Source organism: Saccopteryx leptura, chromosome 3 (assembly GCF_036850995.1).
Source record: "Saccopteryx leptura isolate mSacLep1 chromosome 3, mSacLep1_pri_phased_curated, whole genome shotgun sequence".
In the NCBI taxonomy this organism is placed as follows: domain Eukaryota; kingdom Metazoa; phylum Chordata; class Mammalia; order Chiroptera; family Emballonuridae; genus Saccopteryx; species Saccopteryx leptura.
In genome coordinates this window covers 27,450,792-27,473,391 of record NC_089505.1, presented here as the reverse complement: position 1 = coordinate 27,473,391, position 22,600 = coordinate 27,450,792, and the positions used below count along the sequence as shown (strand labels likewise).

The 22,600-nt window shown below is 41.1% G+C and overlaps 1 protein-coding gene across 2 annotated transcripts in view; it reads right to left on the bottom strand.

The window, feature by feature from the left end:
- Nucleotides 1–22,600, bottom strand: part of IL20RA (interleukin 20 receptor subunit alpha) — a 28,978-nt gene that overhangs the window by 5,774 nt on the left and 604 nt on the right. Inside the window, exons 1-5 of one of the 2 annotated variants that reach the window (XM_066373147.1) lie at nucleotides 22,464–22,571; nucleotides 10,087–10,222; nucleotides 4,370–4,548; nucleotides 3,021–3,196; nucleotides 1,974–2,118 (exon numbers count right to left, since the gene is read on the bottom strand). In XM_066373147.1, coding sequence (XP_066229244.1) covers nucleotides 1,974–2,118; nucleotides 3,021–3,196; nucleotides 4,370–4,548; nucleotides 10,087–10,163 — 577 coding nt within the window. In that variant the 5' untranslated portion in view covers nucleotides 10,164–10,222; nucleotides 22,464–22,571. Of the gene's footprint in view, nucleotides 1–1,973; nucleotides 2,119–3,020; nucleotides 3,197–4,369; nucleotides 4,549–10,086; nucleotides 10,223–22,463; nucleotides 22,572–22,600 lie in introns of those variants that run through there. The other variant, XM_066373146.1, reaches the window with a different exon arrangement.

Sequence of the window (22,600 nt, the reverse complement as noted above, 5' to 3'; positions counted from 1 at the left end):
GCTGGGATATCATGAAAAAGGTAAGGACTTGAAATGGTGTCTCCTTGTTCTTTTGTTACCTTTCCTAAACTACATAGTTAGAAAGTCGCTCCATCCGCTTACCGAGAAATATTTCATCTGTACTTCGGTTGCTTAACTCTGCCAACTGATAAAGTGACTTCCACTGGAAATGCATTCCTACCATTTGGCCACCGATCAAGCTACGTATTAGTAAACAGAGCACTTTATCCAAATACAGATGATTTCTCTTTTTTTGTTTTTTTGTTTGTTTGTTTTGTTTTGTTTTTTTTTTTTCATTTTTCTGAAGCTGGAAACAGGGAGAGACAGTCTGACAGACTCCCGCATGCGCCCGACCGGGATCCACCCGGCACGCCCACTAGGGGCGACGCTCTGCCCACCAGGGGGCGATGCTCTGCCCATCCTGGGCGTCGCCATGTTGCGACCAGAGCTACTCTAGCGCCTGAGGCAGAGGCCACAGAGCCATCCCCAGCGCCCGGGCCATCTTTGCTCCAATGGAGCCTTGGCTGCGGGAGGGGAAGAGAGAGACAGAGAGGAAAGCGCGGCGGAGGGGTGGAGAAGCAAATGGGCGCTTCTCCTGAGTGCCCTGGCCGGGAATCGAACCCAGGTCCTCCGTACGCTAGGCTGACGCTCTACCGCTGAGCCAACCGGCCAGGGCCAGAAATGATTTCTTCAACCTCCTTTGTTTTGGGTTTTGCTTGCTTAGCATTTTAGTTTTATTTGACACATGGTAGCGAACCCCTCTTTTTTAAAGGAAAGGGTATGATAAGGATAGAGATTCAAAACAAAGCTTTTCACTTTTTATCCGTACTCACAAAATTCCCTTTTTATGCCTTGGGACATTTTCATCATACAATGTGGGGGGTGCGAGGGAGGAGGAGAGCTGGGGTTCTGTCACAGTTCCTATCCCTTAGCTGGTGACGGAACCGAGGCTTGGAGGAAAAGGTTGTGACATTTGTCTTAGGCCAGCACGTTCAGAAGAGAGAAAGAGAAGACCACTGGATGAAGAGCCATTTAATGAATTTATTTTCAATTTTCAGGTTTTGAGTATAAGGTCCTGTCACCCTGGGGGAAGAATGATTCAATAAATGCCAAGCTCCTAACTCTGTGTCTCCTAATGGGGAGGAAACTCCCCACTCACGTCTTTGGCGGCCAAGTTCAGGAAACAGGAGAAGGAGACAAATAAGAGGAAGGAGAGAGAGAGAGGCAACTGAAGTTCGGCAGTAATTCCCAGCCTGTCAGTGATGTGTGAACACACTTGCGGAGCCTGTATTTTGTACTCCGGAGGGGGAGCAAAGGATCCTGCCTTAGTGTTTTTAAGAGCACGCTTTGTTGTGTGTTTTTTAAAATTTTTAACTTGATTTTAATTTATTGTGTTTACATAGATTCTAGTGTTCCCCCGAATGCAGCCCCCCTCTCCCTGTGTTCCCCTCCCCCCTTCCCTCCAGGATTTGCTTTCCTGCACTCTATAACGCTGTTATGTATATATAATTTCACCAATCTCTTTCCCTTCTCTGATCCCATCCTGTCATCCCCTTTCCCTCTGTCCGCTTTCCCTCTGGCATGCTTTGTTTTTAGCAATAAAATGGTATGATGTTCTTAAAGACCATAAAACTTCTATTGACCAGAGTGATTATACTTTTAAAAAAGAAAAAAAAAGATGTGTGTAAACATTCTTGTTATTTCCTAAGGCAGAGGCTTGTTGGCAGCAAAGGTCAGCACTGGTGCTGAGCGTCCCCCAGGGGGTGAAAACGCTCCCTAACTTTGGCCACATGTCAAGGGCAGTGTCCCAGGCCGCTCAGTGCGTTCCCGATGACAGCCGTTGCTGCCTCTGCCGCAGCCTCTTTCTGGTAGAAATGGACTTGCAGTGCCTTGTCTACACTGCCATACCTTCTTCTGGTTATATTAGACTTCCTTCCTCAGAGCAGCTTAGAGGGTTTTTTTTTTCAGCTTACCTTTCAAAGTACTGACACACCGCTTCTCGGAAGGCTGAGCGTGGCGAGGAGGCCCTGGGACAAAGGACTCCACGTGGACGCAGTACAGGGTGTCCGGCTCCAGCCAGCTGAGCAGCAGCGTGTGGTTGGTCACACACTGAGACCACTAAGTTAGGGAATTGCAAACGTCAGTCACAGGCAAAGATTTCCAGTACGACCCAAATAACTCTACAAGGAATAAAAGACCGAGGTACCATGGAATCCTTTACTACAGGGGTCCCCAAACTACGGGCCCGCGGGCCACATGCGGCCCCCTGAGGCCATTTATCCGGCCCCCACCGCACTTCCGGAAGGGGCACCTCTTTCATTGGTGGTCAGTGAGAGGAGCATAGTTCCCATTGAAATACTGGTCAGTTTGTTGATTTAAATTTACTTGTTCTTTATTTTAAATGTTATATTTGTTCCCGTTTTGTTTTTTTACTTTAAAATAAGATATGTGCAGTGTGCATAGGGATTTGTTCATAGTTTTTTTTTATAGTCCGGCCCTCCAATGGTCTGAGGGACAGTGAACTGGCCCCCTGTGTAAAAAGTTTGAGGACCCCTGCTTTACTATGACCACAAGCTTCCTTTCCAGCAAACAGCTTTCAAAGACCCCTTCCTCGAGCTCGGCAGAGCCTGGTCAGGAACGGGAACAACCCTGGCAACAACGCTAAGTAATAACACAGGATGGATTTCTTATTCAGCTCTGTCCTGTGTTCTTGCTGACATTTTTTGGTTTCTTGGATAATGACCGACAAATACTATGCAAGTAAAAGCTCTCTACCAAATTGAGGTGGATAGTAGCTACTCCACTAGCAACATCATACCCCATTAACAGAGTTTCTGTAAAGGAAATCTGAAGAAAGTTCTTTAAGTTTCTACATAGCTTCAATGCAGGATGGCATCTCTTTTGAGCATCACATATTCTCACTTTCACATGCAGAGAATTTAAGCATCGGGGCTGCTTGCTCCAGCCTTGACTGCAAAAAGCGACACAGATCATGTGCCCTCATTCCATTCCAGGCTTACCGTTCTGTTTGATTTCACATTATATATGGACACATTATACTTCAGATTAGAGTATATTTGTTGCATAGAAATGGAACTCTCTTCTGGATTTTTCTTCCACTTCTCTGGAGCCGTCAGAACAACAGAAATGGATTTCTCATCAGAAGTCAAAGCAACCTCTGGCGGGCCAATCTGAGCTTAAAGCGAAGAGGAGAGGGAATTACGTTCAGATGTAGAAATCATCTTGGATGCAACTACAGTCTAGTCCTCCTGGGATCAAAGCTCTGAAGCCTACCCTCTGATTTGAGATGCCCCGAAATGGTCCTACGTGGATCCAAGTCATGCCAACTCTTGAAGCAAGCATTCCTCGTACCCTGACACAATGTTAAAACAGTAAGTTGAGGGTTGCATTTGCTTCGTTCCTAGTCAAATGGATAAACAGTACTTGATGATGCTAAATACAATAAAAACTGTTTATAACACTGCTGTAACTTGGGATTGGTGATAAATAACATTCATATGATTTGATACATGGCAAAAATCAGACATGGAGAAATGAAGCACTGTTGTAAAAACCTTTGGAGAGGTGCTTGGAATGATCTAGAAAAGGGGTTAGCATAAAGGTCCAGATGCAATCTCTGCTGCGGCTATTATCTCTATAAATGTAAAGCCCATGCTGAGCTCTTGGCTGTAGAAAAACAGAAAAGGGTGGTGGTGCCGCAGTGGGCAGAGGGCAGTGTGCTCCTGTCGGATGTAGCAGGGGTCCGGGGGAAAGGCTCCACCCCGGGGGGCCCAGAACTTGTACATTTCATCAGGACCACTCTGAGTGAGTCCTCTGTCCAAGTCAGCTACAGATCAGGGGATGGAATGATTACAAAGCCAATACCAACCAGGAAGGTGTCTTAATAGGTGTAATTCCAGATGAGTTACACCTAGAAATTATGCTATCACACCACCAAGTTTATAATAAGAAATGACTTAGTTTGTGATCAGAATAATCTTTAATCAATCTTGTGGACATATTCAATGGTTTATAAGCCCACAACATTAAAAAAAAAATCTGTGAGTTCCTCAAATTACATAGTCTCCCCATCAAATAATAACATAAAATCAAAATTGATAATATTGGCATCTAGCATCAGTTTGGGATCTGGGAGAGATCTTTGAGGTCACTTGGCCAAAGCTTTCATTCTAAAGATGAGACTCTGGGATCCAGTGGGTCACTCCACCAGCTGATGGCCAGAGTGCAGGACAGAGCCAGGCAGGGCACTGACTTCGTGGAAAAACTCTCTGAGGCCGAAACTGTTGACATCAGGAGGTCAGACAAACGTGATATTCGTATGTGTTTAACAGACAACTGCGTTACTTACTCTCTAAGAAAGGATAGAACCGTCCAGTCTCTGCCCAGCTGGAGCAATTAGTTCCCCAAACGGCCTTAACTTTGGCATAATATTGATGTTCATAGTCAGAAGTTTCAGCAGAGAGATCACAGTAGGTCCTATTGATGTCTCTGCATTCGGATTTATTCAGCCATTTCTTTTGCCCATATCTGCCGAGAAGGAAACTGTGAATTAATAATGAGGTGCCCTCTTTGCTTTACAATAGGAAAAAAACAGTCATTATATAAAGCTGAATGGACCTTAAGACCTTCTCTTCAGAAGAACAGAGGTGCCTGTCAATGAGATAAAAAAGAATCTTCTTTTGCTGCTGGCAATTTTTTTTTTCATTAGTTGTCAGGAACATGAGTCAGAGTTTCTGTGATCACCTTTCTTTTCTGCGAATTGTAATGTGGACAGTACATTCTGCAAGCATGATTTCATTATTCTTGGGCTACAGTAAAAACTGTATGTATCATGTAATCAATTCTTCTAGTAATTATATCTATATAAGCTTTTAGTCCACAATGCACAGTCTAAGGTTGGCTTGATGGGTTGTTCTTAGAAAAGTTAGTAATTTTTTTTCTTGGAAGAAAAATTACCTTGACATTCTCATAAAATTTAAAAATCTATTTGCCATCAAGGGTAGGGGGGAATTCACTCAGTTGAAGTAGATGCCCAAACTTGCATTTTCAATAAATTATAGTGATAATGATGATATTAACTAGGTTGTTCACATTGATTTTTTTCTGCTTTATATTATTAGAAAGATAACACCCCCAGTAAATAGAAGCAGGGTATTTTAGGTGGGAAAGATTGAGGTATAGTGAGCTGAAGTGACAGGAGATAAGCCAGGGAAAGAGACAGGGTTGCTACTGAACGGTGTGAGGGTTTTAGAAAGATAACTCTGGTGGCAGCATGGAGAATGTCATGGGTTAGGAGTGGCAGTCCAGAGACAAGTTGAGAGGATACTGCATAGTCCAGGCAGAAGATGCAGGTGGCGTAGACAAGGATGGTGGCAGTGAAACAAATGCTAGGACAAAAGGAAGCAATATCAGGAGACAGAACTTGGTGACTGAATGATAATAAGAGATAAGTTAAGAATGATGTCTCCTTCTGCCTGGGACAAAAAGGGTGAAATGGTGGTAACATTTACCAAGATAAGGAAGGTTGAAGAAGAGTGGGTTTCAGAAATGGGGAGTGAGGAGAAGGAAGGAAAGTAAGGAGTGCAGTTGACATGCTGAGCTTGAGGTATGTCAAAGATATCCAAATACAGACACCCAGAGACCCTGGGGCTCGGGAGAGAGGTGTGACTAGGAGGTAGTGATTTTGAAGTCAATGGCATAAAACTGCTCCTTGAAAGCGTAGGTGTGAATGAGATTATCCATGGGAACACAACAAAGCCTAGGATAAAATTTCAGGAGCATCAAGATTTAAAGGTTGGATACAGATTATACATATAAACAGACAACAGCTTGGTGATGACCAGAGGGAAAGGGGGTGGGGGGGAGGTAGAAGAGGGTAAAGGGGGTTAAATGGTAGCAGAAGGAGACTTGACTTTGGGTGGTGAGCACAAAATACAATATGCAGATGATGTGTTATAGAATTGTACACTGGAAACCTATTCTTAAAAAAAATAGCAGCTAAAGAGAAAGGAGGAAAAAAAGGCATCACAAAAGCAAGAGAAAGAACATGTCTTGAGAAGGAGGAAATGTCAATTTTATTAAGTGTTGACAAAGATTAAGGGTATCTTCCCTTTACAGAATATGGAAACAGATTGTTGAAAGTAAATGTCTCCTATTGCATAGCTATCAGAAGACATTAGAAACGCTATCGTCAGAGCTTGTTGACCAACTTTTCCATCCAAGTGATCAATCACCATTACCTAGGTGTTTCCCAACGTTTTTTGACTATGGATGAGCCACATGAAGCAATATATTTTACATTGTGACCCAGCTCACAAAAACATACATATATCTAACATACTAAAACAAAGGTTTTATAAGATAATAGCTAAATTTTACTGCATGTCATGCATTCAGCTGTTTTCTATTCCAATCCACTCCATATCATTCCAATCGTTTCCAGTAAAAATGTTAGTAATATCCCTCAAAATTGATTTCATGACCCACTAAGAGGTCTTGACTTGTGTTTTCAGAAATATTGCCATTGTCTATTTGAACCCTCCCTTCGTCAAAGGCAGGACAGCTTCCCATGACAGATGTTGAATGAGAAAATGGTCTTTCCTGGGTTCTGGACAAAATACTTTGTAAGTCTGACAAGCCGACAGACATGAATATTCACTCAGTACTCCAGTAATGATGTCTGTGCAAGGCAGAAAGTCATGAGGTCTCTGATTGCTTTCTGGTAATGGCAGGAAACACCAAGTGATTGTGTGCCAGATGGTGTTTAGATTTGCAATTTGCATGCTTTATCTCACTTAATTAGCATAATATCCCTAGGAATCAGATGCCATTATTTTTATCCTGTTTTACTGATGAGGAAACTGAGGCTTAGCAAGATTAAAGGAACCAACTAAAGTTCATGTTACTAGTAAAAGATATATCTGGGATTTGAACCCACTTTCCCAATGCCAAAGCTTGAGCTTTTAGTGTCACACTTCATTTGTTGCATAAATTCTTTTGGCAGATATAATTTAAACTTTTGTTAAAATTTCATCTTTTACTTGGAAACAAACTTCACTCAAAAGCATAATATGGAACCCGCCCGAGGTTACCCAGCTAGGTCCGTAGCCTGGCTCTGTACCCAGGACCCGAGCTGAGCTTGGAGCCCTGTCAGTGAAATGCACCGCCCTGTATTCCTATCCACCTCCCAAATTTGTGTTTAAATTTCCTTTATCAGAAGTCGCACAGTCTAAATTATCTTCTGTCAGAGAGCAGCGATGAATCTGCCCATTTTTAAAAATCCTTTTCTGAATCACAGAGACCTATAAAGGACAGAGCAGGCTCTTTGCTCCACCTAATGGAAAGGGAGGCAAGAGCACACACTGTGGGCCGTCCCTCTTTCACAGTAAGGTCTTCTTTTCGGAGCCCCCGCTACTTCCTGGGAAACTCCTCCGCCAGGAGAGAGAGGGTTTGGATAAATGACGTCATTATGAACAGCAGTTGAAGCTTTCCACTGCCTTTGGTGGTCGGAATATATTTTTTTAATTTTTTAATTTAATTTTATTTTTTTGTATTTTTCTGAAGCTGGAAACGGGGAGAGACAGTAAGATAGACTCCCGCATGCGCCCGACCAGATCCACCCGGCACGCCCACCAGGAGCAACGCTCTGCCCACCAGGGGGCGATGCTCTGCTCCTGGGGGGGGGGGGGTCACTCTGCTGCAACCAGAGCCACTCTAGCGCCTGGGGCAGAGGCCAAGGAGCCATCCCCAGAGCCCGGGCCATCTTTGCTCCAATGGAGCCTTGGCTGTGGGAGGGGAAGAGAGAGACAGAGAGGAAGGAGAGGGGGAGGGGTGGAGAAGCAGATGGGCGCTTCTCCTGTGTGCCCTGGCCGGGAATCGAACCCTGGACTTCTGCACGCCAGGCTGACGCTCTACCACTGAGCCAACCGGCCAAGGCCAGGAATTTTTTTTTTTATAAGACAAAAATATGGTACATTTTTAAAAAACTCAAAACAATCAGAAAAGTAGAATCAAGAGAGAAATAATTCACCCTGAAACCCATTACCCTTGAACATTTGGTACACATGATTCTGGGCATCTCATTATGCTTACACATAACCAGAAGGCTAATTAGCTGAATATATAAATAAAACTAGATTATATGACACCTATGGTTTTAATAAAAGGAGTAAATTTAACTTAACTTAAACTTTAATTTAAAAGAGAAAGTGAAGTGAAATGAAAGGAATTTCTTTAGTTTAAATGTTTCATCACCACAGGAGATATCAGTTCTTAAACAATCTTTTAAATTAAGAAAAGTCTTTTGAAAAATATTGAGCTTAGTTATTAAAATGAAGTATTTTCATTTTAGATTTCATTTAATAGTTTCACACTATGAAAATCAGTCCACTCATAGTTTTTCTCCACCTTCTGATTTGTTCTTTTATTGTTTATGTTCAAACATTTACAAGAAATTTCAACCACCATATCTCCCATTACTATTTAGTCTTTCTGTATTTAGATTTTTATAAGGCACGCTACTGGTCTTGATGCCATCACCCTGTCATCACTAAGTTCTTTGTTTAGGGTCATCTTTATTTTCTGTATCAGGTGGCTATTAGCGTTAATTAGCGGTGCCCCCCCCCCACCAAAGAAAAAGGTCTCGGTAGAGTGCAATCCTAAACTCCCACCTGCTTGGAAATACGTCTGTTGACCTTGATTAGAGGCTTAGCCAGCTCTTTTTTCCTCGGAAGATGCACTACTGTTTTCTGCTGAAGTGCTGCTGGACAGAAATCATCGCATCCTCCCAGCCGACGTGGGTCACTATTACTACCACTTAGCTACTTAGAGACTTAGTTTTTAAAGTCCATTTAGCATTTTTATTTTCCATCTTTTTCCTAAGCTCTGCCCACTTGCTTTAAATTTTTTCCCTGTGGTCTCAGGCTTTATCATTAGCAACACATTCTTTATGGACTTGAATTATGGACAGTTATTTGGCTGAATTTTTTTCCTCCTTCCATGAGAAAATTTTTTGGGAGACTCTTAACCTGTATTCTTTTTTTCCTCTTTCTGTCTTCCAGCAATGATGGATAGGTACTATGTTGGCTTCTTTGCAACTACTGCTCTTTGAACGGGGCCAGCTATTTTTAGAATATTGGGTGAATGGGTACAGGAAGAGGGTCCATTTACACACCTGATCACAGAGTCGTATCATTCCCTCTGACAGGGAGCCTGCCCACCCTCAGTAGACTGCTGTGGCTGATGGTGCTTCCCCGGGCTGCGTCCCCACCCTCTCGCCCCCACCCTGTGTTTCTCCCTGGGCTGCTACTCACCTTCTCCAATGGCTATATCACTTGAACCTGATTTCTCTTTTAGCTCCTCCTTCTCTGACATTATGTGGCACCAACCTGGGGACATTTCCTCAATTTCTGGTGATGGAAATCCTTAGATTCCACATCCTTAGATTATTAGGTAAGCCTCTGTGACATTTATTCTTGTGAAATTATTTTCTACTGTTGCAGTTTGAGAAGGTATAGGTTTACCTCCAGATTCCATGGCTGTTTTCTTTCCGATTAATAGTATTCGGCTTGTACGCCCTGTGGTTGGTGGCTTGGGGACCGTGGTCATTTACTTGGTTGCTCTGAAGATGGGCTTTGTCAATCTGGTTTACATTCCTTCTTGCTTACAATGAATTTGAGGGGGAGTGAAAGTAAAAAGATCCACTCCTTACTGTCTTTAATAGGAACGGCTAGTTGCACATAATTCTGTGCTCAGTTTCCCTGAAAAATGTCTACATTTCCAATGTTTAGACATTTCAGAGATGGTGGGTGTCCTTGTTTGCTCAGCCACAGTACAGGCTTTTGACCAACTTCTTTCCTCCATTTCCAGAGCCGCCCCTCGCCTCAGCCCCAACGCTCCTGACTCCATGAAGACATTGTTTTTAGTTTAACCCAACAAAATTTAACATGGAACATCTAAAATTTACTCTTTCAAACATTCATACAAAAGGTGATTTATCTTCATGCAATTACTAGGAGTCTGGATCTTATGTTTACGAATTAGCCAAAAGGAAAAGAACCAACTTACATGAAATACTGCACAGAGTAAGTGACTTCTGCTCCCTGTAGGCCCTCCGGTGGACTCCACTGTAGGACATTCTTCATGTTTATGGATAAGAAGGTGACATTGGTAGGTTTAGGCAAACCACCAGGGACACAGGGAACTGGAACAGGAGAAGAGAGACATCAAGGTCTTAAGAGGAGAAAAAAGAAAACATCACCGCCCTTCAGGGCAGCGAGTCTCCAGATACGGCCGCCAGTCCGGTGCTCTGTGTGCTTCCTCCCAAACGGAACCTGCACTAACACCGTGACGCACATCAACCGACGGACAGAATGGGGCAGGAGTGACTCTGGGACTAAGCCTTCAGGTCTGGTGGCTTCCACTTCCACTTTTGCCTGTTGGAAGCCCTGAGCTGCCATGTAGAAGTCGGGCTACCCTGCTGGAAACACCATGTTAAGAGGCCAGGTGATGAGGAGGAATAATTTTTTCATCATGCCATTCCGTATTTTGAAAAGAAAACATACTTCATTATAGACGTGAAATGTGTATACCTCTCCTCTGCCAAGTCCACATTATGGGGAAATCATATGTATCACTGCAATTTTGACAGCCAGTCCCCAAGATGCCCTCAGTTATCCCCTCACCTGGCACTCACAGCCTGTAGAGTCCCCCTCCCCAACACACACTCTGTTTCTGGGCTGGTCCTAGGTGACCAACAGCGTATGGTAGAAGTGATGATACAACATTTCGTAGATTAGGTTATAAAAGACATTGTGGCCTCTCTCTTGCTTTCTTCTCTTGGATTAATGCCTCCTTCCAAAAGGCACGCTGGTGAGCTCCAAGTGGATCCTTTAGATCAGGGGTCTCAAACTCGCGGCCCGCGGGCCTCATGCGGCCCGCCCACCAATTTTGTGCGGCCCGCAGACTAATCAAACTTCGTGGATTAGTCTGCGGGCCAGTCTGCGGGCTGCACAAAATTGGTGGGCGGCCGCATGCGGCCCATGGGCCGCGAGTTTGAGACCCCTGCTTTAGATGATCACAGCCCCAGCCGCCCATCACCTGATTATACTTTCATGGGAGACCCTGAGCCAGAACCACCTGCAAAGTCACTGCTGGACTCCCGGCCCTCAGAAACTCTGTGAGATAATATATGTTGTATCAAGCTGCCAAATTTTGAGGTAATTGGTTACACAGACATAGATAGCTAATACAACAGAGATTCTAAAAATGAGAGAAACTAAGAGAGATTAATCACTAAAAAAAAACCTCAAATTAAATGAGAAGAAAACAATATGACCCCCTCCATTCCCAATAATGTTATAAATGACTCTTGTTTTAACAATCATGAGTATTCTTTTTAATAGGTCAATTTTTATCAGTTTCAGAGCATCCCTTTGTCAATAAATCAAAGTAATATCCATTTATCTATCATTAAAAAAGAGAAAAGTGGTCAGGCCCTGGCCGGTTGGCTAAGTGGTAGAGCGTCAGCCTGGCATGTGGAAGTCCTGGGTTCAATTCCCAGTCAGGGCACACAGGAGAAGCACCCATGTGCTTCTCCACCCTTCCCCCTCTCCTTTCTCTCTATCTCTCTCTTCCCCTCCCGCAGCCAAGGCTCCATTGGAGCAAAGTTGGCCTGGGTGCTGAGGATGGCTCCATGGCCTCCACCTCAGGTGCTAGAATGGCTCCGATTGCAGCAGAGCAACACCCCAGAGGGGCTGAGCATTGCCCCCTGGTGGGCATGCCGGGTGGATCCCGGTCAGACGCATGCAGGAGTCTGTCTCTCTGTCTCCTTGCTTCTCACTTCCTAGGGAAAAAAAAATAAGAAGAGTGATCAAGATGAAATTGAAGAAGTACAAAGAGGGCTAGATCCCCTTCTTTCTGAGCCCTGGGAAGGAATCTGGATTATTTTTGAAATTCAGTGGGAAAGTATGTCATCAGCAGAAGCCACGAGCTGATTCCTATTTTAAGTGAAAAGATTGGCTAGGGGCAATAGAACTGGAGAGACCAGTAGCACTATAATTACAGCTGCCCTAGGAGGAAGGCTGAGCTAGTATCCAATGCTGGCTGTGCCTATGGAGCTGGTGGGCAGCTTGGAGCTCTGTTTTCAAAGTAGAAATGACAGGACCTCCCGATGAAGAAAAGCTTTAAGAGTCTCATGAGTAAGAGAGCTGTTCTGTTGTGAGAGCTAAATGAACAGATGAGGATATATCAAGAAACACTTGCCCTTCTATCAGTTTGGCTGATGCAAAAAGTGACAAAAAAGAGTTAGCACTTTGTTTTCAGAGGTGGGAAATAGCACATTTAAGAAAGAAAATGAATTGGTAACTAGTATGTTCTTGTGGTTTTTAAACCTTTGCAGTTTTAGGCACAGCGTTTATTTCAAGTTTGGACAACACAGAGAAAGAATGAATAAACATTTCAGTTGAGGTAAATCATTTTTCTAACCTGCCTATACAGATATGATAATTTAATTAACATCAAAGTGAAATATATGTCACACCCACGTTGATATCAGCAGTCAAGTGCCAATTTATGGGTAACAAAAGCACTTTTCTTCACATAGTCGGGGCCTGAAAGTAGAGCTTTGATCCACTGATAGTCCATTGATTGTACATCCCAAATCATAAAGCTGTTGGACTGAAACTCATGGTTGTTTGAGATTGCTGTCCCAGTACAACTTTGGTTTGAAACGCAAGATTCTTCATGGTCTGTTTTGCTATCTCCTTTTGCAATTCTGTCAAATGCACCATGTTCACCAGCCACACCAAATTACCTGTACTAGCCCAACTTGCTCTGCTGCTGTGTGCCTTTATAATTTTGGTATCCTTCTACAGTATCTTTTGGAACTAAAGACCCCTTGTTCCTTTCTGTGTGCATCCACTGGATGAACACTAGCTTGCAGTATTATAGCAACTGAAATATGATGATGCTGTGATGTTATGTAGGCAAGCCCTGTCTCCAATAAAGAAAGCAGGCATTTCTGATGACAGTCGTCTGGATAAGAGGCTGGTCTTTGAAGAGAAAAACTGAACTTAGAAGACCTCAGAAAGGGGCAGGACTTCTGCGTTCCCTTTGAGCTTTTCTGACCAGAGCGTGGGCTTTGAGCAATAGAGGGATACTTGAGGGAATTGTGGGTACTTAAGATGGCCTCTACCATAACAAAGCTCTGATGGGTCTGCAGAGAGCTGTCCATTTAATGAACTTCTAAGGAAGGATTGGTTAGCTATATCTCGTACATCATATCATGTCAAGTTGTGTCCCTTCTCAGTGTTCGCTTTCCTTTTGTTTATAGCTTAGCCTTTGAGGAAAGCCTTCTAGCCTATCTTCATCTATGTCATAGTACCATAGGAAACACATTCTGTGTCTACTTTTGGGTCCTTCTAGTAGGAAGAGAACAAATAAAGAGCCTTTAAAGTGGGTAAATCTATGACAACTTCATTAGCAGAATTTCAGAAAATATGGCTGTTACATTGGCTCCAAGAGGTACCCTGTAGATAGGTCTCAAGGTATAGTGAAATGGTATGTGACATTTTCCTAATGGCCTCAAAACAAGTATTAAGGTCATTGTCTAAGTATGTTGCAGTTTTAATTATATGCTTGCTAGTAAAGTGTATTTCCAGTTCATTTTACTGTGGGAAAACCCTAAATGCTTTTAATAAATTAGTGCCTGATGAACACCAATGAAAAGTGGTGAGTTCTCAGAATGGACTCACCAAGAGCCAGGTGGTCAGTCTGTGGTTACCCGAACCTCTCTGTCTGGGGCTGAGGCATTCCAACTCTTCCGTTATGAATAGCATGTTCATCCACCAGTGAGGAAAACAACCAGGCTTGTGGGACTTCCCCTTTGGGGCTATTTAGGGGTATCTCAAGCTCATGATTAACTTGAGAAGCCTGAGCATTGAGGAAGCCCTGCCCAGCCTTGTCCAAATCCAGCCTGCCAGCCCCTGCTGTCCTCTGAAGCCGGAATAGAGTGAACGAATCGCTAGGCTGTGAACTGTGCATTGTTGGGGACCATGTCTTACAGAGTCTTTGTATCCCCGATTCCTGGCAAACATGGGGCTCACATAAATCACGGCACTGGGGTAGGGCCCAGATTCACATGAGCACCTGAATGAGGGTGGAATGGCCTGAACTTGGAATCACCTTAGTAAACTTATGTTATATACAGGGGACTGACACAATAGATGTTTTTAATGAAGAAATAGTAGCCCATAGCAAGTGGTTGTTACATATTTCAAGTGTCTTTTGAAACAGGAAAATACCTTAGTATGGTGTAAAACTCCCTCCAAAAAGTCATCTCCTGAATGAGTTTTTTATTGTGGAGCATGAGATTAAATGAAGTTGATGTACAAAAAACACTATAGGATGATTAACCAATCTTAGGAAGTAAAAGTTTCAAATAATTCACCCTAACTGCCACCAAAGAAGAGCCAAACAGCATGGCTGCCTTCAAACAGATTATCTTAAGTCTTGTTCTAACTTCATCATGTTGACAGGAAAGGTGTTTTCTTTTGTCTCAAATTATGAACCATTTCTCTTGAAAATATTAACTCTACTCTCCTCCTCTCCCTCCCTAATTATATAGCAAGTGCCCTTAAACTGTGTATCTTCTAAGCAGCATTCAAAATATAAGTCAGAAGCTATAGACCTGAGAAAAGATACTTGTGTCCTTGGAAGGACAGAGCACTAACATTAGCTCCTTTCTATTCAATTATTTCCCCGTAACCACTATTCCCACTATTATTTCTCTGCCCACTCACTGCTATATGTGTATGCTGCCTCAGTTTCTCTGTAGTACATATGTACATTTGCATATAAATACATAAATAATACATTTATACACGGCACTGCCACCGACCCTATCTCATTGTTTTTTAAGAACTGTTTATATGTATGGGCCAGAGAGAAGTTCTAACAATGAGAGTTCTAGGGGGACACTGGGGCCTACTCTGCTCTACCACTTACCAGCTGTGTGCCTCTGAGTATTTTATTTAATCTCTGTGCCTCAATATTTGCTCATTTGTAAAATGAGACAATAATACCATCTGCTTCATAGGCTTTTGGGGATGATTAAATAGGATTCCTAAAACAGTGCCTGGCATAAAGAAAGGGCTCAGTAATTACTAGCTCAGTTTTGTCCTCCAAAGTCACTGTTCTCATTTTAGTGCTGAAAGATAGAGGCCCAGAGAGGTTGAACAACTTGCCTGAGGTTATTCAGCCATCTGGCAGATGCCTGAGCACATGTTCTGACTAGGACAGGGCTGCCTCTACCAAGATACTCATCTACTGCCTTCAGGAAATGCTTCAAAGGACAGTGTTGAGGGAAGAAGGGATTGTATGGTCATTATAAAATGTGCATGTTGTAGACCAGGGGTCCCCAAACTACTGCCCGTGGGCCACATGCGGCCCCCTGAGGCCATTTATCCGCCCCCGCTGCACTTCCAGAAGGGGCACCTCTTTCATTGGTGGTCAATGAAAGGAGCACATTGACCATCTCATTAGCCAAAAGCAGGCCCATAGTTCCCATTGAAATACTGGTCAGTTTGTTGATTTAAATTTACTTGTTTTTTATTTTAAATATTGTATTTGTTCCCGTTTTGTTTTTTTACTTTAAAATAAGATATGTGCAGTGTGCATAGGGATTTGTTCATAGTTTTTTTTATAGTACGGCCCTCCAACAGTCTGAGGGACAGTGAACTGGCCCCCTGTGTAAAAAGTTTGGGGACCCCTGTTGTAGATGATTGCTTCTAAACAGAGATATAAGAAATTCAATGGAGAAAACCCAAGTATTTCTTCTTCAATTGAAGCTTTACCTGGTGGAGCTGTACATAACCTTATCATTCATTCAATAGATGATTCTGGGCACCAACTCTGTGCTAGAACAGAACTGAAAGGCAGTAGGGTAGGGGAGTAGAGGGCAGAAACACACAGAAGGCCCTGCTCTCGTGGAGCCGATACTTTCTGAATGTGGGACAGCATCCATCAATGTATGCCTATGTACTGCATGCTTTTCTTTTATTGAATTAATTAAAGGTGGCATTGATTAATAAAATTATGTAGGTTTCAGGCATACAATTCATATATGGATGAGTGATGCATAAGTCATACAGAAAAAGCAGTGTTATTTCTTTTTAGTCACACCTTAATAAATAAATCTATGTCCTTAAACATGTTTTTGAATATTGTTATTGGTGTTTGATGGTAAGTAGGGCTTTAAAGTAGGGACAGCTTTTTTAAAACAAATGTACTGGAGTGTACCCATCAAAGAGAGTGTACTTCCCAATTCCCTTAGGATTGTTCATGATTATCCCCATGGTACTGCTCAGCGCATGGAACTTGAGGCTGGCTTCCTCTCAGCTGTAATTACCTTCAGAGTAACTAACAAACATGCCAAAAATTCCATCTCATTGTTTTATAGTCACACCTTGTTTTGCCCAACACAGAATTTCCCAGCTTGATTACCCACGTTTGTTGGAAGTGCCTTTGAATGTTTTTGAAATTAAATCCACATATCAAAAATGAAGGTTTGCCACTTAATGAGTTATTCTGACCAAAGGTGTGCTTGGCTCTATCTGGAACTTTGAAAAAAAGGAGTTTAAGAAACATATTGTTGTGAGATTTTTGTGCACAGCCTCCTAAAATACCTATTTGAAGATGCCATTAATTTGCATATGTCAGACCCATTGTTTGTTAGAAAACCAGTCTTACTAGCTTGTCATCTCTGGTATGATTGTCTTCCCTTCCCTTCTCATTTGGAAATTAGCTTTTGGGAGGCAGGAACTTGATTTTCTCCACATTTTGCTATCTCCAAAGTGTCTTGATTGATAGTAATGTATATCATAGTAACTGTGGAAAAGTAATTGGAATGTAGATTGGAGCCTTTACTTCCTGATAACTTGCTTCAGAAGAAGAAAGATAAAAGAACAGAGTCAAAGACAAACTATTTGGGCCCACTAACGTATTAGAAAGAATGGCTGTTGGGAACTCCAAGTTCAACCAGTAAGTATTTATTAAATACCAACACACATCATCCAGTTTTTCTCAAATCATTTTCACAACTAGTACTTCTTTTTATCCTCATAGAAATGGTTAATTCTTTCATTAATATCATGTTCACTTGAAATTTTCAAAGATAAAATCAATAAGATAAAATTGTGAGAAAAAATAATAGAAAAAGTAAGATGTTTAAAAATAATTATTTATATTTAGTAGAGATTTGGTAGAAATTATCTAGTGGATACTAGAAATAATTAATAGTATTGACTTCTGTTAATTTTTTTGAACATTTCATTGATTGATTGATTTTAGAAAGGCGGAGAGAGAGCAACATCGATTTGTTTTCCACTTATTTATACATTCATTGGTTGATTCTTGTATGTGCTCTGACCAAGGATTGAACCTTTAACCATGGCGTACTGGGACCATGCTCCCAACTCAGCTAACTGGCCAGGGCTTGCAGTTCATTGCTGATTGGGATTTTGATGCAAATGAGGTTGATAGTATGATCCTAGACCCGTGATGGCAAACCTTTTTATAAAAACCGCCCACTTTTGCAGTGCTGGTCAACCTGGTCCCTCCCACTAGTGGGCGGTCCAGCTTTCATGGTGGGCCAATTGCGGTGCCGTTTAGTTGCTCCGCTACCGCCCACCATGAAAGCTGGACCGCCCACTAGTGGGCGGGAGGGACCAGGTTGATCAGCACTGCAAAAGTGGGCGGTTTTTATAAAAAAAGGTTCGCCATAACAGTCCTACACTTTCCCATTGACAAGATGAAGATGGAAGTGTACAGTAGCCATCAAAAAACAGCGTCAGAAAGGTGAAATTTTTTTCATCAGGCTGTCTTCTGTAGTTATAAGTACATGTTTTGATGTTTTGATGGTGACCAGAATTAGAATCAGACCTCTTCAGGGCTGAATTATGCCTTGATAAAGTTGTGTAACTAAATGCAATGAAATAAACAGGGCTTCCACATAGGCCTTGCTGAACAACAGCTCTTGCAGTACTTTCTTGCCACAAAGATGTAAACAAACAAAACAGAAAAATAAACAAAACCAAACACTGGCCATGTTAAAAGCAGAGCAACAAGTAATAGGCCACCCATGAATAAGAGTCAGAGTGCTGACAACAGTGGAATTTATCCAGGAACAACTAGGAGAATGAATCAATTAAGATATTCCCTTTGCTCACGCTCATTAAAGCGAACAGAGCTTGCAAAGGACTGTGTTGATTCAGGAAGTGGGAAATAACACATAGGACACCAGCTCTATTTTAGAAAACCACAGCTGTAGCATTTGTGCTTTTTGATAATTATTTGTGGTTTGATTCAGTATTGTGAAGAGCCGCAGACCACTGTGAATTGTTGAAGCGGCCAATGACCCTGAGGTCAGGCTGCCTACAGCTACATAGCTCCTTACTCCTACCTACTTGATAATACCACCCTCAGAAATATAATCCTTTCTATGGTATTTTACTATTTGATTTTGGGCCTTGTTCGCCAATCTGTAGTTTTATAAAAAAGAAATGTTCATGTAAAAAAGGAATATTACCTGGTAATTAATGGATGGAATATGCTTAAAGCAGAATTTAACTTTATTTTCTTGCTAATATTTTAAATGAAAAGACATGAATTTATACTGAATTGTAATTATTTAACATAATATGGGTAGATGGCAGCCTACCTGTGACTATTTATTTATGTTTTCCTAAAAGCCTTTGAAGTATTTATTCATAGTAAGACATTTACTTGAAAATAACATTTCTTTTCTAATGCATGTTTTCTCAAGTAGGGTGAATGAATGTGATGTGATATATGTGCACACCCAGACCAGCAACTCTTGTCTCAGTTTAAAGGACCCTTTTTATAGGAAGCCCTGCCTAACCACTATATTAGGTCAGGGCCTTATTCTGTGCTTCTAAATAAGCTTGGTTTCCTCAATTCTGGCATTTATACTTAAATGTAATAACCTGTCTGAGACTAAAGCCTCCATGAAGAAAGAGACCTTTCCTTCTTGTTTACTTCCATGCCTAGAACAGTTCCTGAAATGTACATATGAATGCTGCTGTGTTTATATCAAAGCGGAGACACTTCAATAAATATCTTCTTTGTGTTTATTATAGTATATAAGTTCTAATCAATATAAACATAATAATATTTAGATTGTATTCTAAAGCTACAAAACTAAAGTTAGGTACAATAGTTCATAGACATAATAATTTCTATATTTATCCTTTTTGGGGGGATTTTGGAAAGATTTGGGGAATTTTGTTCAAGAATGAACTGTATTTATACACCTAACATAGAAGCACCTATATATAAAGAGCAAATATTAAGAGACATATAAGGAGAAATTAATAGCAATACAATAATAGTAAGGGACTTTAATAGCCCACTTCCATCAATGGATTTATCATCCAGACAGAAAATCAGTAAGGAATCAGCAGCCTCAAACAACAAAATAGACTGCATAGATTTAACGACTGTTAAATGACAACCCATCCAAAAGTGGCAGAATGAAATTTTTCTCAAGTGCACATGGAACATTCTCTAGGATAGTTTATATGTTAGACCATAAAACAAGTCCCAACAAATTTAAGAAGGCTGAAATAATTTCAAGCATCTTTTCCAACTATAATGGTATGAAATTAGAAGTCAATTACAAGAAGAAAACTGGACAAATAAAAAATATGTGGAAATTAACATGCTACTAAAAACTAGTGGAGTCAATGAATGAATCAAGAAAAAGTAGGCCATATATGAGAAGTCCCCAGCTAATATCACACTCAATGGTGAAAAACTGAAAGCTTTTCCTATAAAATCAGGAACAAGACAAGTATGCCTACACTCAAGACTTTTTATTCAACATAGTATTAGAAATCCTAACCAGAGCAATTTGACAGAAAAAGAAATAGCAGGCATCCAAACTGGAAAGGAAGAAGTAATACTATTTGTAGAAAACATGATTTTATATGTAGAAAACCCTAAAGACTCTACCCAAAAACTGTTAGAACCAAAAATAATAATAATATTGCAGGGTACAAAATTAATATTTAAAATCTGTTGTGGTTTATACACTAATAATAAACTAGCAGAAAGAGAAATTAGGAAAACAATGCAACTACAATTGGACCAAAAAGAATAAAATACTTAGAAATAATTTAATCAAGGAGGTGAAAGACTTGTACCCTGAGAATTATAAGACATTGATAAAATTAAAGAAGACACAAATAAATAGAAAGATATTCCATGCTCATGGAGTTGAAGAATTAATATTGTTCCAATGCCCATATTATCCAAAGCAATCTACAGATTGAATGCAATCCCTATCAAAATCACAATGGCATTTTTCAAAGAAATAGAACAAACAATCCTAAAATTTGTATGGAACCACTAAAGGTCCCAAATAGCCAAAGAATCTTGAGAAAGAAAAACAAAGCTGAAGGTATCATATGTCCTGATTGCAAATATTACAAAGTTATAGTAATCAAAACAATATGGTTTTGACATAAACTAGACATATAAATCAATGGAAGAGAATTGAGAGCCCAGAAATAAACCCACATATATGTATATGGTCAATTAATTTATGACAAAAAAGCCAACAACATATAGTGGGGAAAGGATAGTTTATTTTTTCTCAATAAATGATGTTAAGAATACTGGACAGCCACATGGAAAAGAATGAACCTGGATCACCACCTCATGCCATACACAAAATTGAACTCAAAATGGATTAAAGACTTGAAGATGATTTTTTGGACCTGACACTAATGGCAAGGGAAACAAAAGCAAAAGTAAACAAGTGGAACTACATTAAACTGAAAAATTTTGCACAACAAAGGAAACTATAAACAAAGTGAAAAGGCAACCCAAATGGGTGAAAATATTTGCAGATCAAGTGTCTGATAAGGGATTAATATAAAAATATATAAAGACCTAACTCATACAATGCAATAACAACAAACAAGTAATCCCATTAAAAAATGGGCAGCGGAAGGCTCCATTGGAGCAAAGATGGCCCGGGCGCTGGGCATGGCTCTGTGGCCTCTGCCCCAGGCGCTAGAGTGGCTCTGGTCGCAACATGGCGACGCCCAGGATGGGCAGAGCATCGCCCCCTGGTGGGCAGAGCGTCGCCCCATGGTGGGCGTGCCGGGTGGATCCCGGTCGGGCGCATGCGGGAGTCTGTCTGACTGTCTCTCCCCGTTTCCAGCTTCAGAAAAATGAAAAAAAAAAAATGGGCAGCGGATCTGAATAGACATTTTTCCAAAGAAGACATACAATTGGCCAGCAAGACCAAAAAAATGCTCAACCTCACCAATCATTATGGAAATGAAAATCAAACCCACAATGAAATATCACCTCATATTGGTCAGAAGGTTATTATAAAAAAGCCAAGAAATAACCAGTGTTAGTGAGGATGTAGAGAAAACTCTCATGTACCGTTGGAGGAAATGTAAATTAGTGTAGCCACTATGGAAAATAGTACAAAAGTTCTTCAAATAATTAAAACTAGTACCATATGATCTAGCAATTCCACTTCTGAGTATTTATTAAGAAGAACAAAACACCAATTAGAAAAGATACATATGCCACTATGTTCATAGCAGACTTATTTACAATAGCCAAGATATAGAAACAACCAAAGTGTCCACTGATGGATGAATGGATCAAGAAGATGTAAGTAGGGTGTGTGTGTGTGTGTGTGTGTGTGTGTGTGTGTGTGTGTGTAATGGAATACTACTCAGCAGAAGAAAGAATAAAATCTTGCCATGTGACATAATACTTTGAGGGTATTATGCTAAGTGAAAGACAAGTATGGTATGATTTCACTTATATGTGGAATCTTAAAAAGTGAAACAAAATAACAAACAAAAAACAAAACTAGATTCATAGATACAGAGAACAGATTGGTGGTTGCCAAAGGGAGGAGGGTGGGGGAGGGGTGGGCGAAATGGATGAAGAAGATGGAGGCACAAACTTCTAGTTATAAAATAAGTCTTGGAGATGTAATATCCAGCACGAGGACTAGAATCAAGAATACTGTATTAACTATATGGTGACAGATGATAATAGATTTATGGTGGTGATCACTTTGCAATGTATAAAAATGTAGAATCATCATACTGTACACCGAAATCTATGTCAATAAAAAAGGGACGTCCCAGAAAAAAATCTTTCTCTCTATACCAGAATACAGAAGAAAAAAAGAAATCAGGTTAATGAATCATTCTGATGAATGGATTCCAGCTGGTACACAGTTTAAACTTAAAACCAAAACCAAAAACAGTTCAGTTCCCTTCTGTCATGGATCAGTTCCAAGTTCTATTTCCGGACAAAGAGCAAAACATACCTGTACAGGGTCGTACCTGCAAAAGAAAAAATGACTCGCCCAGGAGGGGGGATCTTACTTTAAAAAGACTGCTTCTTTCTAGACCCCGTTCCTTGGGATCTGACCCTTAGGGAGTTCGGTTTTTTAAAGCGCAGACATCAGCCTCCAGCCCTGGAGAGTCGTCTGTTTAAGTGCAACACGTCCCGGCGACCGAGC